General features: G+C 47.2%; 1 protein-coding gene across 2 annotated transcripts in view; it reads right to left on the bottom strand.

Annotated features, from left to right (window-relative positions):
- Window positions 1-18,615, bottom strand: part of arhgdig (Rho GDP dissociation inhibitor gamma) — a 49,725-nt gene that overhangs the window by 24,420 nt on the left and 6,690 nt on the right. The window contains exon 1 of one of the 2 annotated variants that reach the window (XM_090197898.1): window positions 12,136-13,020. The exons of the other annotated variant lie outside the window; for it this stretch is intronic. Within the exon in view, the coding sequence (XP_090054024.1) occupies window positions 12,136-12,208 (73 nt within the window). The 5' untranslated portion in view covers window positions 12,209-13,020. Of the gene's footprint in view, window positions 1-12,135; window positions 13,021-18,615 lie in introns of those variants that run through there. 2 annotated transcript variants of the gene reach the window in all.

The raw sequence follows: 18,615 nt of genomic DNA, 5'->3' as shown, positions 1-18,615 counted from the left end.
GAAGCTGCCTTTCTTTCTCTCTCAGTCTCCATGGCAACCACTTAAAAAAACAAATTTAAATAACATGACATCACCATACTGATAATGTCCATACCATGAAGATAAACAATGACTATATTACCTCTATGAATCACCCGGTATCTGATTTCAATGGTTTCCCTTGAGGAAGTATCCACTAACTCAAGTCGGTACACAGAATAAGTGAAAATGGTTATTTGACTCAGTCCTTTAAAAAAACAGAACAGCCCCTGGGGTGCTGGAGCGGTCAGACTCTGATCTACTTCCTATTTCTGTATCTCTATCCTGTCCAATAAACATCATGGCTCAAGCCTCATGACACGACACAATATGAGGAAGTAGAAGAGGATCAACAGTGGAACATTACTAAAACAACCTACAGCTGACACTGACTACAACTGAGTCCAACTGTCGACAACCAAGTCTTACTGACTGAGTCCTACTGACTACAAATGAGTCCTACTGGCTACAAAATGAGTCCTACTGACTACAAATGAGTCCTACTGACTACAACCAAGTCTTACTGACTGAGTCCTACTGACTACAACCAAGTCTTACTGACTGAGTCCTACTGACTACAAATGAGTCCAACTGACTATAACCAAGTCTTACTGACTGAGTCCTACTGACTACAACTGAGTCCTACTGACTACAAATGAATCCAACTAACTACAACCAAGTCTTACTGACTGAGTCCTACTGACTACAACCAAGTCCAACTGACTATAACCAAGTCTTACTGACTGAGTCCTACTGACTACAACTGAGTCCTACTGACTACAAATGAATCCAACTGACCAAGTCCAACTGACTTCAACTGACTTCAACTGAGTCCAACTGACTTCAACTGAGTCCAACTGACTACAACTGACTACAACTGAGTCCAACTGAGTCCAACTGACTGCAAATGAGTCCAACTAACTACAACTGAGTCCAACTGACTACAACTGAGTTCAACTGACTACAACTAACTACAACTGAGTCCAACTGACTACAACTGAGTCCAACTGACTACAACTGACTACAACTGAGTCCAACTGAGTCCAAATGACTACAACTGAGTCCAACAGAGTCCAACAGTGGTCCTGTATGGCTCAGCTGGCAGAGCATGGAGCTTTCAACACTAAAGACTGTGGGTTGAGGGGCAGCTCTCAGGGGGGAACTGTGGGGGGGACCTTGGATGGTTTGGTGGCCTGGCGGTTGGGAGCTTTGGGCCAGTGGTTGAGAGGTCGCTAATTAGAATCCCCGATTCAACTTGGTGGGAGATCTGTCAATGTGCTCTTGGGTGGGGTGCTTGACCCGGGCTGCTCCTGTGGGTCTCTCTGGATGGGAGTCTGTTAGACTGGATGTAATGTAGATGCTGAGCGGCAGGAAGTAGATTGTCTGTTTTAATATTCAATCAAATAAAAACAAAACATGGATTTAAAACATATATATATATATATATATTGTGGGTTCGATTTCTGCTGAGGTCACTGTATGAGAAATGTATACACACATCACTGTAAGTCGCTTTGGATAAACAGCATAAATTATGTTGAGTCCATCTGACTGAGTCCATCTGACTGAACTAACATTATGTTATTATATCAACTGACTGACATTATGTTATTATATCAACTGACTGACATTATGTTATTATATCAACTGACTGACATTATGTTATTATATCAACTGACTGACATTATGTTATTATATCAACTGACTGACATTATGTTATTATATCAACTGACTAACATTATGTTATTATATCAACTGACTGACATTATGTTATTATATCAACTGACTGAGTCCATCTGACTGAGTCCTACTAACTAAAACCAAGTCTTACTGACTGAGTCCTACTGATGACAACCAAGTCTTACTGACTGAGTCTTACTGACTACAACCAAGTCTTACTGACTGAGTCCTACTGACTACAACTGAGTCCAACTGACTACAACCAAGTCTTACTGACTGAGTCCTACTGACTACAACTGAGTCCAACTGACTACAACCAAGTCTTACTGACTGAGTCCTACTGACTACAACCAAGTCTTACTGACTGAGTCCTACTGACTACAAATGAGTCCTACTGACTACAACCAAGTCTTACTGACTGAGTCCTACTGACTACAAATGAATCCAACTGACTACAACCAAGTCTTACTGACTGAGTCCTACTGACTACAACTGACTACAACTAACTACAACTGAGTCCAACTGACTACAACTGAGTCCAACTGACTACAACTGAGTCCAACTGACTACAACTGAGTCCAACTGACTACAACTAACTACAACTGAGTCCAACTGACTACAACTGAGTCCACCTGAGTCCAACGGAGTCCAACAGTGGTCCTGTATGGCTCAGCTGGCAGAGCATGGAGCTTTTAACACTAAAGACTGTGGGTTGAGGGGCAGCTCTCAGGGGGGAACTGTGCGGGGACCTTGGATGGTTTGGTGGCCTGGCGGTTGGGAGCTTGGGCCGGTGGTTGAGAGGTCTCTAATTAGAATCCCCGATTCAACTTGGTGGGAGATCTGTCAATGTGCTCTTGGGCGGGGTGCTTGACCCGGGCTGCTCCTGTGGGTCTCTCTGGATGGGAGTCTGTTAGACTGGATGTAATGTAGATGCTGAGTGGCAGGAAGTAGATTGTCTGTTTTAATATTCAATAAAATAAAAACAAAACATGGATTTAAAACATATATATATTGTGGGTTCGATTTCTGCTGAGGTATGAGAAATGTATACACACATAAGTCGCTTTGGAAAAATAGCATACATTATGTTATTATAACAACTGTCCTAAACTGAGTCCAACTGACTGAGTCCAACTGACCTAAACTGAGTCCAACTGACTGAGTCCAACTGACCTAAACTGAGTCCAACTGACTGAGTCCAACTGACCTAAACTGAGTCCAACTGATTGAATCCAACTGACTGAGTCCAACCGACTGAGTCCAACTGTCCTAAACTGAGTCCAACCGACTGAGTCCAACTGTCCTAAACTGAGTCCAACTGACTGAGTCCAACTGACCTAAACTGAGTCCAACTGACTGAGTCCAACTGACCTAAACTGAGTCCAACTGATTGAATCCAACTGACTGAGTCCAACCGACTGAGTCCAACTGTCCTAAACTGAGTCCAACCGACTGAGTCCAACTGTCCTAAACTGAGTCCAACTGACCTAAACTGAGTCCAACTGACTGAGTCCAACTGACCTAAACTGAGTCCAACTGACTGAGTCCAACTGTCCTAAACTGAGTCCAACTGACCTAAACTGAGTCCAACTGACTGAGTCCAACTGACCTAAACTGAGTCCAACTGACTGAGTCCAACTGACCTAAACTGAGTCCAACTGACTGAATCCAACTGACTGAGTCCAATTGACTGAGTCCAACTGTCCTAAACTGAGTCCACCTGACTGAGTCCAACTGACTGAGTCCAACTGTCCTAAACTGAGTCCAACTGTCCTAAACTGAGTCCAACTGACTGAGTCCAACTGACTGAGTCCAACTGACTACAACTGAGTCCAACTGACTACAACTGAGTCCAACTGACTACAACTAACTACAACTGAGTCCAACTGACTACAACTGAGTCCACCTGAGTCCAACGGAGTCCAACAGTGGTCCTGTATGGCTCAGCTGGCAGAGCATGGAGCTTTTAACACTAAAGACTGTGGGTTGAGGGGCAGCTCTCAGGGGGGAACTGTGCGGGGACCTTGGATGGTTTGGTGGCCTGGCGGTTGGGAGCTTGGGCCGGTGGTTGAGAGGTCTCTAATTAGAATCCCCGATTCAACTTGGTGGGAGATCTGTCAATGTGCTCTTGGGCGGGGTGCTTGACCCGGGCTGCTCCTGTGGGTCTCTCTGGATGGGAGTCTGTTAGACTGGATGTAATGTAGATGCTGAGTGGCAGGAAGTAGATTGTCTGTTTTAATATTCAATAAAATAAAAACAAAACATGGATTTAAAACATATATATATTGTGGGTTCGATTTCTGCTGAGGTATGAGAAATGTATACACACATAAGTCGCTTTGGAAAAATAGCATACATTATGTTATTATAACAACTGTCCTAAACTGAGTCCAACTGACTGAGTCCAACTGACCTAAACTGAGTCCAACTGACTGAGTCCAACTGACCTAAACTGAGTCCAACTGACTGAGTCCAACTGACCTAAACTGAGTCCAACTGATTGAATCCAACTGACTGAGTCCAACCGACTGAGTCCAACTGTCCTAAACTGAGTCCAACCGACTGAGTCCAACTGTCCTAAACTGAGTCCAACTGACTGAGTCCAACTGACCTAAACTGAGTCCAACTGACTGAGTCCAACTGACCTAAACTGAGTCCAACTGATTGAATCCAACTGACTGAGTCCAACCGACTGAGTCCAACTGTCCTAAACTGAGTCCAACCGACTGAGTCCAACTGTCCTAAACTGAGTCCAACTGACCTAAACTGAGTCCAACTGACTGAGTCCAACTGACCTAAACTGAGTCCAACTGACTGAGTCCAACTGTCCTAAACTGAGTCCAACTGACCTAAACTGAGTCCAACTGACTGAGTCCAACTGTCCTAAACTGAGTCCACCTGACTGAGTCCAACTGACTGAGTCCAACTGACCTAAACTGAGTCCAACTGACTGAGTCCAACTGACCTAAACTGAGTCCAACTGACTGAATCCAACTGACTGAGTCCAATTGACTGAGTCCAACTGTCCTAAACTGAGTCCACCTGACTGAGTCCAACTGACTGAGTCCAACTGTCCTAAACTGAGTCCAACTGTCCTAAACTGAGTCCAACTGACTGAGTCCAACTGACTGAGTCCAACTGACTGAGTCCAACTGTCCTAAACTGAGTCCAACTGTCCTAAACTGAGTCCAACCAACTGAGTCCAACTGTCCTAAACTGAGTCCAACCGACTGAGTCCAACTGTCCTAAACTGAGCCCAACTGTCCTAAACTGAGTCCAACTGACTGAATCCAACTGACATAAATTGAGTCCAACCGACTGAGTCCAACTGACCTAAACTAAGTCCAACTGACTGAATCCAACTGACCTAAACTGAGTCCAACTGACCTAAACTGAGTCCAACCGACTGAGTCCAATTGACTGAATCCAGACAAGTCACTATAACTGAGTCACTGTAACTGAGTCACTGTAACTAAGTCACTATACTGTAACTGAGTCACTGTAACTGAGTCACTAACTGAGTCACTATACTGTAACAGTCCAACTGAGAACACTTTGTGGTAATACCATGTATGGTCAAAGGGGGGGGGGGGGGGAGTAGTTTTGGGGTAATACCATGTATGGTCAAAGGGGGGGGGGGGAGTAGTTTTGGGGTAATACCATGTATGGTCAGAGTGGGGAGAGTAGTTTTGGGGTAATACCATGTATGGTCAGCGGGGAGAGAGTAGTTTTGGGGTAATACCATAACTGGTCAGCGGGGAGGGAGTAGTTTTGGGGTAATACCATGTATGGTCAGCGGGGAGAGAGTAGTTTTGGGGTAATACCATAACTGGTCAGCGGGGAGAGAGTAGTTTTGGGGTAATACCATAACTGGTCAGCGGGGAGGGAGTAGTTTTGGGGTAATACCATAACTGGTCAGCGGGGAGAGAGTAGTTTTGGGGTAATACCATAACTGGTCAGCGGGGAGAGAGTAGTTTTGGGGTAATACCATAACTGGTCAGCGGGGAGGGAGTAGTTTTGGGGTAATACCATGTATGGTCAGCGGGGAGAGAGTAGTTTTGGGGTAATACCATAACTGGTCAGCGGGGAGAGAGTAGTTTTGGGGTAATACCATAACTGGTCAGCGGGGAGGGAGTAGTTTTGGGGTAATACCATAACTGGTCAGCGGGGAGAGAGTAGTTTTGGGGTAATACCATAACTGGTCAGCGGGGAGAGAGTAGTTTTGGGGTAATACCATAACTGGTCAGCGGGGAGGGAGTAGTTTTGGGGTAACACCATAACTGGTCAGCGGGGAGGGAGTAGTTTTGGGGTAATACCATAACTGGTCAGCGGGGAGAGAGTAGTTTTGGGGTAATACCATAACTGGTCAGCGGGGAGGGAGTAGTTTTGGGGTAATACCATAACTGGTCAGCGGGGAGAGAGTAGTTTTGGGGTAATACCATAACTGGTCAGCGGGGAGGGAGTAGTTTTGGGGTAATACCATAACTGGTCAGCGGGGAGAGAGTAGTTTTGGGGTAATACCATAACTGGTCAGCGGGGAGGGAGTAGTTTTGGGGTAATACCATAACTGGTCAGCGGGGAGAGAGTAGTTTTGGGGTAATACCATAACTGGTCAGCGGGGAGAGAGTAGTTTTGGGGTAATACCATAACTGGTCAGCGGGGAGAGAGTAGTTTTGGGGTAATACCATAACTGGTCAGCGGGGAGGGAGTAGTTTTGGGGTAATACCATAACTGGTCAGTGGGGAGAGAGTAGTTTTGGGGTAATACCATGTATGGTCAGCAGGGAGAGAGTAGTTTTGGGGTAATACCATAACTGGTCAGCGGGGAGGGAGTAGTTTTGGGGTAATACCATAACTGGTCAGCGGGGAGAGAGTAGTTTTGGGGTAATACCATAACTGGTCAGCGGGGAGAGAGTAGTTTTGGGGTAATACCATAACTGGTCAGCGGGGAGGGAGTAGTTTTGGGGTAATACCATAACTGGTCAGCGGGGAGGGAGTAGTTTTGGGGTAATACCATAACTGGTCAGCGGGGAGAGAGTAGTTTTGGGGTAATACCATAACTGGTCAGCGGGGAGGGAGTAGTTTTGGGGTAATACCATGTATGGTCAGCGGGGAGAGAGTAGTTTTGGGGTAATACCATAACTGGTCAGCGGGGAGAGAGTAGTTTTGGGGTAATACCATAACTGGTCAGCGGGGAGGGAGTAGTTTTGGGGTAATACCATAACTGGTCAGCGGGGAGAGAGTAGTTTTGGGGTAATACCATAACTGGTCAGCGGGGAGAGAGTAGTTTTGGGGTAATACCATAACTGGTCAGCGGGGAGGGAGTAGTTTTGGGGTAACACCATAACTGGTCAGCGGGGAGGGAGTAGTTTTGGGGTAATACCATAACTGGTCAGCGGGGAGAGAGTAGTTTTGGGGTAATACCATAACTGGTCAGCGGGGAGGGAGTAGTTTTGGGGTAATACCATAACTGGTCAGCGGGGAGAGAGTAGTTTTGGGGTAATACCATAACTGGTCAGCGGGGAGAGAGTAGTTTTGGGGTAATACCATAACTGGTCAGCGGAGAGGGAGTAGTTTTGGGGTAATACCATAACTGGTCAGCGGGGAGAGAGTAGTTTTGGGGTAATACCATGTATGGTCAGCAGGGAGAGAGTAGTTTTGGGGTAATACCATAACTGGTCAGCGGGGAGGGAGTAGTTTTGGGGTAATACCATAACTGGTCAGCGGGGAGAGAGTAGTTTTGGGGTAATACCATAACTGGTCAGCGGGGAGAGAGTAGTTTTGGGGTAATACCATAACTGGTCAGCGGGGAGGGAGTAGTTTTGGGGTAATACCATAACTGGTCAGCGGGGAGGGAGTAGTTTTGGGGTAATACCATAACTGGTCAGCGGGGAGAGAGTAGTTTTGGGGTAATACCATGTATGGTCAGCGGGGAGGGAGTAGTTTTGGGGTAATACCATAACTGGTCAGCGGGGAGAGAGTAGTTTTGGGGTAATACCATGTATGGTCAGCGGGGAGGGAGTAGTTTTGGGGTAATACCATAACTGGTCAGCGGGGAGAGAGTAGTTTTGGGGTAATACCATAACTGGTCAGCGGGGAGAGAGTAGTTTTGGGGTAATACCATAACTGGTCAGCGGGGAGGGAGTAGTTTTGGGGTAATACCATAACTGGTCAGCGGGGAGAGAGTAGTTTTGGGGTAATACCATAACTGGTCAGCGGGGAGGGAGTAGTTTTGGGGTAATACCATAACTGGTCAGCGGGGAGAGAGTAGTTTTGGGGTAATACCATAACTGGTCAGCGGGGAGAGAGTAGTTTTGGGGTAATACCATAACTGGTCAGCGGAGAGGGAGTAGTTTTGGGGTAATACCATAACTGGTCAGCGGGGAGAGAGTAGTTTTGGGGTAATACCATGTATGGTCAGCAGGGAGAGAGTAGTTTTGGGGTAATACCATAACTGGTCAGCGGGGAGGGAGTAGTTTTGGGGTAATACCATAACTGGTCAGCGGGGAGAGAGTAGTTTTGGGGTAATACCATAACTGGTCAGCGGGGAGAGAGTAGTTTTGGGGTAATACCATAACTGGTCAGCGGGGAGGGAGTAGTTTTGGGGTAATACCATAACTGGTCAGCGGGGAGGGAGTAGTTTTGGGGTAATACCATAACTGGTCAGCGGGGAGAGAGTAGTTTTGGGGTAATACCATGTATGGTCAGCGGGGAGGGAGTAGTTTTGGGGTAATACCATAACTGGTCAGCGGGGAGAGAGTAGTTTTGGGGTAATACCATGTATGGTCAGCGGGGAGGGAGTAGTTTTGGGGTAATACCATAACTGGTCAGCGGGGAGAGAGTAGTTTTGGGGTAATACCATAACTGGTCAGCGGGGAGAGAGTAGTTTTGGGGTAATACCATAACTGGTCAGCGGGGAGGGAGTAGTTTTGGGGTAATACCATAACTGGTCAGCGGGGAGAGAGTAGTTTTGGGGTAATACCATAACTGGTCAGCGGGGAGGGAGTAGTTTTGGGGTAATACCATAACTGGTCAGCGGGGAGGGAGTAGTTTTGGGGTAATACCATAACTGGTCAGCGGGGAGAGAGTAGTTTTGGGGTAATACCATGTATGGTCAGCGGGGAGAGAGTAGTTTTGGGGTAATACCATAACTGGTCAGCGGGGAGAGAGTAGTTTTGGGGTAATACCATAACTGGTCAGCGGGGAGGGAGTAGTTTTGGGGTAATACCATAACTGGTCAGCGGGGAGAGAGTAGCTTTGTCAGATTCACACTGTGGTGGGAATCAAGTACTGACGTCATTGGAGCTTCGCATAAACATTTGAGTGAGGACTGGGAATCATGGCTCTCTACTGAATTACAGTAAAAACCAACAGTCAGGACTGGGAATCATGGCTCTCTACTGAATTACAGTAAAAACCAACAGTCAGGGCTGGGCATCATGGCTCTCTACTGAATTACAGTAAAAACCAACAGTCAGGACTGGGCATCATGGCTCTCTACTGAATTACAGTACAAACCAACAGTCAGGACTGGGCATCATGGTTCTCTACTGAATTACAGTAAAAACCAACAGTCAGGACTGGGAATCATGGCTCTCTACTGAATTACAGTAAAAACCAACAGTCAGGACTGGGCATCATGGCTCTCTACTGAATTACAGTAAAAACCAACAGTCAGGACTGGGCATCATGGCTCTCTACTGAATTACAGTAAAAACCAACAGTCAGGACTGGGAATCATGGCTCTCTACTGAATTACAGTAAAAACCAACAGTCAGGACTGGGCATCATGGCTCTCTACTGAATTACAGTAAAAACCAACAGCCTGCAGCTGGGGATTATTTATTTTTCAACCTGTATTTAACCAGGCAAGTTCATTTGCACATTCGCTGTTTAGACCACAGACAACATTTTCCCGGGAAGCCAAATTCCTCATTCAACCACTGGCGAAAATCCCCTTCCAATGAAATTGAACAATGTTTCTCATACACAATGAAATGAAACACAGACAACCTCTTGCTAATCAGAAGGCTGTTGGAAAGGGAAAGAGGGGGAGACCTAGTCAGCTGTACAACTGAATGCATTCAACTGAACTGTTGTGATTGGTTCTGGGGCGGGGCTTAGCGAAGGGTCGACGGCAGTTGTTGTCCATTGGAATGTTGTGATTTGTTCTGGGGCGGGGCTTAGCGAAGGGTCGACGGCAGTTGTTGTCCATTGGAATGTTGTGATTGGTTCTGGGGCGGGGCTTAGCGAAGGGTCGACGGCAGTTGCTGTCCATTGGAATGTTGCGATTGGTTCTGGGGCGGGGCTTAGCGAAGGGTCGACGGCAGTTGCTGTCCATTAGAATGTTGCGATTGGTTCTGGGGCGGGGCTTAGCGAAGGGTCGACGGCAGTTGCTGTCCATTGGATTGTTGTGATTGGTTCTGGGGCGGGGCTTAGCGAAGGGTCGACGGCAGTTGCTGTCCATTGGAATGTTGCGATTAGTTCTGGGGCGGGGCTTAGCGAAGGGTCGACGACAGTTGCTGTCCATTAGAATGTTGCGATTGGTTCTGGGGCGGGGCTTAGCGAAGGGTCGACGGCAGTTGCTGTCCATTAGAATGTTGCGATTGGTTCTGGGGCGGGGCTTAGCGAAGGGTCGACGGCAGTTGCTGTCCATTAGAATGTTGCGATTGGTTCTGGGGCGGGGCTTAGCGAAGGGTCGACGTCAGTTGTTGTCCATTAGAATGTTGCGATTGGTTCTGGGGCGGGGCTTAGCGAAGGGTCGACGACAGTTGCTGTCCATTAGAATGTTGCGATTGGTTCTGGGGCGGGGCTTAGCGAAGGGTCGACGACAGTTGCTGTCCATTAGAATGTTGCGATTGGTTCTGGGGCGGGGCTTAGCGAAGGGTTGATGAAGAACAAATTCTTATTTACAATGACGGCCTCAAACAGAGGAGGAGGGGGGGGGGGTCTCCCCTTTATTACTAGGAGTCCCCTCAGGTACAAACACTGATACTCACACACACAGGCAGGTGCTCACAAACACACACTGACATTCTCACACACAAACACACACACACAGTAATAGGTTGGTTGTACTACTACTGTATGTCGTAGGGAGGATATTAGTCTCTGTCTCTCTCTCTGTCTCTCTCTCTGTCTCTCTCTCTGTCTCTGTCTCTCTGTCTCTCTGTCTCTGTCTCTCTGTCTCTGTCTCTCTGTCTCTGTCTCTCTGTCTCTGTCTCTGTCTCTGTCTCTGTCTCTCTGTCTCTCTCTCTGTCTCTGTCTCTCTGTCTCTCTCTCTGTCTGTCTCTGTCTCTCTCATTTCCCTTCATGAGACTGTTACATGGGCCAATGCATTTTACTGGATACACTCAGAAGGCAACTGGGGGTAGTACACACACACAGAACCAACTCACGCATCTACACCAACACACAGAACCAACTCACGCATCTACACCAACACACAGAACCAACTCACGCATCTACACCAACACACGAACCAGCTCACGCATCTACACCAACACACGAACCAGCTCACGCATCTACACACCAACACAGACGGAACAAACGCATCTACACACCAACACAGAAGGAACAAACACATCTACACACCAACACAGAAGGAACAAACGCATCTACACCAACACATGAACCAGCTCACGCATCTACACACCAACACAGACGGAACAAACGCATCTACACACCAACACAGAAGGAACAAACACATCTACACACCAACACAGAAGGAACAAACGCATCTACACCAACACATGAACCAGCTCACGCATCTACACACCAACACAGACGGAACAAACGCATCTACACACCAACACAGAAGGAACAAACGCATCTACACACCAACACAGAAGGAACAAACACATCTACACACCAACACAGAAGGAACAAACGCGTCTACACCAACACCTTGGGGAGAACATGCCGTCTAATTGATTCACTCAGTGTAACATGTGTCTTCCCCCGTCCCCCCCACACTCACACACAATCTCATCCATCACTTTTGACAGGGGGGGGGGGGGTAGATGTGGTGACATCATTCAGCTGACACACACACACACACACACACACACACGCCCAATTGGCAGACAACCAGGAGTGCGTGAACAGAAAAGCCCTGATACAACAAGTCCTGAGACATGAAATTACAACAGACACCACAACACACACACACACCACACCACAACACACACACACACCACAACACACACCACAACACACACAGGACCAATACAATATGAACCACCTTTGGCTTGTCTTATCATATCAAACATAAAACCATCTCCAACCACCTAGAGACTGATCATATATATATATACACACACACAGAAGATAATCTACACTGTACAGACTAGACAGAAAGACACACACACACACACACACACACACACACACACACACACACACACAGGTAAAACAGCATAAAAGGCAGTGTTGTTACCTTGGTAACACATGGTTAGCCAGAGAAGCTCCAGAACCTGACCCCCAAACTCACACACATCCAAGCCCAGCATGGTGGCTGCTGCTGGGGCTACACACGCTCCAGAGGCTGGCTGACTACCGGGATCCTCCACAGGTAGGGCAAAGTAACCAGCACGCAGACGGTTTCAAGTCAACAGTATCAAAAAGAGTCCTTTTAAACAGAGGAATCAAGAAACAAGCATCCCTTCTTCTCCTAACAGGACAGATATCGACAGAGAGAGAGAGAGAGAGAGAGAGAGAGAGAGGGAGGGAGAGGGAGAATCCTTGGGTGTGGGTGGGGATGAGAGGGATAGAGCGTCTGTGAAGGAGAGAGAGCGAGTCAGAGAGAGAGAGAGCGAGAGAGAGAAAAAGAGTGAGAGAGAGAGAGCGAGAGAGAGAAAAAGAGCGAGAGAGAGAGAGAGAGAGAGAGAGAGAGAGAGAGAGAGAAAAAAAAGAGCGAGAGAGAGAGAGAGAGAGAGAGGAGTGTCTGTGCCGGCTCCCTACAAAATGTGTAAGCTAGCACGGTAGCATAGTGACACCCGATGATGTCATTGACTAAATGCTAAGTCCTCTATCGATTTACATTGGAAATGCTAACGGCTCATTTTGAAAATCATATTCAGTTAGCTTAAGATGCTAAAGGAGAAATGTTCATTCCTATTTGTATTTGGTTAGAGATGCAAAGGGAGATGCTAGCCCTGTCTACAGTTCTGTGTGCTGGAGCCATTCTAGCTATCGATTCTCAGACAGAAGTAGCTAAACCTCTGCCTCCTCTCCTCCTCCTCTCCCTCTATCCTCTCCCCTCTATCCTCTCCCCCCCATCCTCCTCCCTCCCTCCTTCAGTCACCAACCCAGTGACTGCAATGAGCTCATCTTTCCCCCTTCCCACCCTCCCTCCCTCCCTCCCTCCCTGGCTTGCTTGCTTTCGCTCACTCCCATTCTCCCACTCTCTCATGCTCTCTTTTTTTTGCTTCCTCGGTACACAAGCCACTCTCCCTCTCCTCCATCCATCCACTCTCCTCCCTCTCTCCCTCTCCATCCACTCTCATTCTCCTCCCTCCATCCACTCTCCTCTCTCCCTCTCCATCCACTCTCCTCTCTCCCTCTCCATCCACTCTCCTCTTCTCTCCCTCTCCATCCACTCTCCTCCTCTCTCCCTCGCCATCCACTCTCCTCTCTCCCTCTCCATCCACTCTCCTCTCTCCCTCTATATCCACTCTCCTCTCTCCCTCTATATCCACTCTCCTCCTCTCTCCCTCTCCATCCACTCTCCTCTTCTCTCCCTCTCCATCCACTCTCCTCTCTCCCTCTCCATCCACTCTCCTCTCTCCCTCTCTATCCACTCTCCTCCTCTCTCCCTCTCCATCCACTCTCCTCTTCTCTCCCTCTCGTTCCACTCTCCTCCTCTCTCCCTCTTCATCCACTCTCCGTCTACTCTCCCTCTCCATCCACTCTCCTCCTCTCTCCCTCTCCATCCACTCTCCTCCCTCCCTCTCCATCCACTGTCCTCTTCTCTCCCTCTCCATCCACTCTCCTCCTCTCTCCCTCTCCATCCACTCTCCTCCTCTCTCCCTCTCCATCCACTCTCCTCCTCTCTCCCTCTCTATCCACTCTTCTCCTCTCTCCCTCTCCATCCACTCTCCTCTCTCCCTCTCCATCCACTCTCCTCCTCTCTCCCTCTCCATCCACTCTCCTTCCTCCCTCTCCATCCACTCTCCTCCTCTCTCCCTCTCCATCCACTCTCCTCCTCTCTCCCTCCACTCTCCTCCTCTCTCCCTCTCCATCCACTCTCCTCCTCTCTCCCTCTCCATCCACTCTCCTCCCTCCCTCTCCATCCACTCTCCTCCTCTCCCCCTCTCCATCCACTCTCCGTCTCCTCCATCCACTCTCCTCCCTCCCCCTCCATCCACTCTCCTCCTCTCCCCCTCTCCATCCACTCTCCTCCTCTCCATCCACTCTCCTCCTCTCTCCCTCTCCATTCACTCTCCTCCTCTCTCCCTCTCCATCCACTCTCCTCCTCTCTCCCTCTCCATCCACTCTCCTCCTCTCTCCCTCTCCATCCACTCTCCTCCTCTCTCCCTCTATATCCACTCTCCTCCTCCCTCCCCCTCCATCCACTCTCCTCCTCCCTCCCCCTCCATCCACTCTCCTCCTCTCCCCCTCTCCATCCACTCTCCTTCTGAATCCAGGCCTGGGATCAGATTACACTGTTATTTAAATACGGGTTGAATCCAGGCCTGGGATCAGATTACACTGTTATTTAAATACGGGTTGAATCCCAGGCCTGGGATCAGATTACACTGTTATTTAAATACGGGTTGAATCCCAGGCCTGGGATCAGATTACACTGTTATTTAAATACGGGTTGAATCCAGGCCTGGGATCAGATTACACTGTTATTTAAATACGGGTTGAATCCCAGGCCTGGGATCAGATTACACTGTTATTTAAATACATTGTAGTTCTACTATGGTGGGAAAATAACTTCTGGGAATGTTTGCTTTATGATGTCAGTTTGTTGACCTCTGAATAACATGCGTCTGGACAGCTGAATCAAGCACACAATTCTTCAGGAAAAATGTCACTTTCTATTTTACGCTGTGCTGTCTTGTACGAGAGGCCTTCACAGAAGCAGAAGGCCTTCACAGAAGCAGAAGGCCTTCACAGAAGCAGAAGGCCTTCAACAGAAGCCGCTCCCCCCTCGGCCTAATTCAGATAACAACAACATGCCCAGTGTCATCTCGTACACTACACTGGTCTGTCCATGGTTTTCTTGCTCCACAGGAAGCTGCTCTATCCTGAAGTCATTTAATGTCCAGCTAAATGTTATTTGTGATTTATTTCAAAGGTTTAAAAAGGAACGATATAAACCAATACTTTTTTTTGGGGGGGGGGGGGGTTATAACCGGTTCAGAACTGTCTTTTGCTGGTCGGAACAGTGGAACAGAACTGAACATATGACGGTTCTGTTCAGAACCAAACGATTGGAACATTTAGGTTCCAAACCCCTGGAAGGAATGTTTTTCATCAATTCATCCTGGCCCCGCCTTCAACATCATAGTGCCCTCTAAGCTGAGCCTTCAACACCATAGTGCCCTCTAAGCTGAGCCTTCAACACCATAGTGCCCTCTAAGCTGAGCCTTCAACACCATAGTGCCCTCTAAGCTCAGCCTTCAACATCATAGTGCCCTCTAATCTCAGCCTTCAACATCATAGTGCCCTCTAAGCTCAGCCTTCAACACCATAGTGCCCTCTAAGCTGAGCCTTCAACATCATAGTGCCCTCTAAGCTCAGCCTTCAACATCATAGTGCCCTCTAAGCTGAGGGCCCTGGAGGAGTGGTGCCAGGAAAATAACCTGTCCCTTAACGTCAACTAAACGACAGAGCTGATCAGGGACTACAGGAGACAGCAGAGACAGCAGAGACTACAGGAGACAGCAGAGACAGCTCGGCCCCGTCCACATCGACGGCAGTGGACAGGGTCGAAAGCCTTAAGTTCCTCTGCGTCCACATCACTGAGGACCTGAAATGGTCCCCCCACACTGGCAGCGTGGTGAAGAAGGCACAACAGCACCTCTTCAACCTCATTTGGCTTGGCACCTAAGACCCTCACAAACGTTTACAGATGCACAATGGAGAGCATCCTGTCGGGCTGTATCACCGCCTGGTACGGCAACTGCACCGCCCACAACCGCAGGGCTCTCCAGAGGGTAGTGAGATCTGCCCAACGCATCACCGGGGGAAAACTACCTGCCCTCCAGGACACCGACACCACGTAATTTAAACAGTAATTAATTTAAATTTTTTAAAAATTACTTATTTACTGTTTTAATTACTTTGGTAACCAGTTTTCAAGGACCTCAGCCACCCGAGACCTGGCCTGTTCAACCCCAATACCACTGTCACTAACCGACTATCACCCGGTACCCTACCCTGCACCTTAGAGACCGCTGCCCTATGTACATAGAGTCACTGAACACTGGTATATACTGTATTCTAGTCATGGTTCATCCTATATAACTACTGTTGTCCACTTCATATGTATATACTGTATTCTAGTCCTGGTTCATCCTATATAACTACTGTTGTCCACTTCATATGTATATACTGTATTCTAGTCCTGGTTCATCCTATATAACTACTGTTGTCCACTTCATATGTATATACTGTATTCTAGTCATGGTTCATCCTATATAACTACTGTTGTCCACTTCATATGTATATACTGTATTCTAGTCCTGGTTCATCCTATATAACTACTGCTGTCCACTTCATATGTATATACTGTATTCTAGTTCATCCTATATAACTACTGCTGTCCACTTCATATGTATATACTGTATTCTAGTTCATCCTATATAACTACTGTTGTCCACTTCATATGTATATACTGTATTCTAGTCATGGTTCATCCTATATAACTACTGTTGTCCACTTCATATGTATATACTGTATTCTAGTTCATCCTATATAACTACTGCTGTCCACTTCATATGTATATACTGTATTCTAGTCATGGTTCATCCTATATAACTACTGTTGTCCACTTCATATGTATATACTGTATTCTAGTCCTGGTTCATCCTATATAACTACTGTTGTCCACTTCATATGTATATACTGTATTCTAGTCATGGTTCATCCTATATAACTACTGCTGTCCACTTCATATGTATATACTGTATTCTAGTCCTGGTTCATCCTATATAACTACTGTTGTCCACTTCATATGTATATACTGTATTCTAGTCATGGTTCATCCTATATAACTACTGTCTATACACACCATCCTATATATAACTACTGTCTATACACACCATCCTATATATAACTACTGTCTATACACACCATCCTATATAACTACTGTCTATACACACCATCCTATACACACCATCTATACACACCATCCATACACACCATCTATACACACCATCTATACACACACCATCTATACACACCATCTATACACACCATCCATACACACCATCTATATACACACCATCTATACACACACCATCTATACACACCACCCATACACACCATCCATACACACACCATCTATACACACCATCCATACACACCATCTATACACACCATCCATACACACCATCTATACACTGAGTGTACAAACATGAACAAGAACTAATATTGAGTTGCCTTCAGAACTGCCTCCCTGCGTTCCACAGGGATCCTGGCCCATGTTGACTCCAATGGTTCCCACAGTTGTGTCCAGTTGGCTGGATGTCCTTTCGGGTGTTTGACTATTCTTGATAAACACAGGAAGCTGTTGTGCGTGGGAAAACCCAGCAGAGTTTCAGTTCTTGACACAAACTGGTGCACTTGGCACCTACTTATACAATACCCCGTTCAAAGCCACTAATATGTTGTCTTGCCCATTCACCCTCTGAATGGCAACACACACACAATCCATGTCTCAGTTGTCTCAAGGCTTAAAAATCCTTCTTTAACCCCGTCTCCTCCCCTTCATCTTTAACCTGGTCTCCTCCCCTTCATCTTTAACCAGGTCTCCTCCCCTTCATCTTTAACCAGGTCTCCTCCCCTTCATCTTTAACCTGTCTCCTCCCCTTCATCTTTAACCTGTCTTCTCCCCTTCATCTTTAACCAGGTCTCCTCCCCTTCATCTTTAACCAGGTCTCCTCCCCTTCATCTTTAACCAGGTCTCCTCCCCTTCATCTTTAACCAGGTCTCCTCCCCTTCATCTTTACCTGTCTCCTCCCCTTCATCTTTACCTGTCTCCTCCCCTTCATATTTAACCAGGTCTCCTCCCCTTCATCTTTACCTGTCTCCTCCCCTTCATCTTTAACCAGGTCTCCTCCCCTTCATCTTTAACCAGGTCTCCTCCCCTTCATATTTAACCTGGTCTCCTCCCCTTCATCTTTACCTGTCTCCTCCCCTTCATATTTAACCAGGTCTCCTCCCCTTCATCTTTACCTGTCTCCTCCCCTTCATATTTAACCAGGTCTCCTCCCCTTCATATTTAACCAGGTCTCCTCCCCTTCATCTTTACCTGTCTCCTCCCCTTCATATTTAACCAGGTCTCCTCCGCTTCATCTTTAACCTGGTCTCCTCCCCTTCATATTTAACCAGGTCTCCTCCCCTTCATCTTTAACCAGGTCTCCTCCCCTTCATCTTTATCCTGGTCTCCTCCCCTTCATCTTTAACCAGGTCTCCTCCCCTTCATCTTTAACCTGGTCTCCTCCCCTTCATCGACTCTGATTGAAGTGGATTTAACAAAGTGACATCAATAAGGGATCACAGCTTTCACCTGGATTCACCTGGTCAGTCTATGTCATGTATAACACCTAGTCAGTCTGTGTCATGTATAACACCTGGTCAGTCTATGTCATGTATAACACCTGGTCAGTCTATGTCATGTATAACACCTGGTCAGTCTATGTCATGTATAACACCTGGTCAGTCTGTGTCATGTATAACACCT

The sequence above is a fragment of the Oncorhynchus mykiss genome, chromosome 13 (genome assembly GCF_057628025.1).
Source record: "Oncorhynchus mykiss isolate SJ-2025 chromosome 13, ASM5762802v1, whole genome shotgun sequence".
Lineage (NCBI taxonomy): Eukaryota > Metazoa > Chordata > Actinopteri > Salmoniformes > Salmonidae > Oncorhynchus > Oncorhynchus mykiss.
This window is presented reverse-complemented; position numbering and strand designations above follow the sequence as displayed.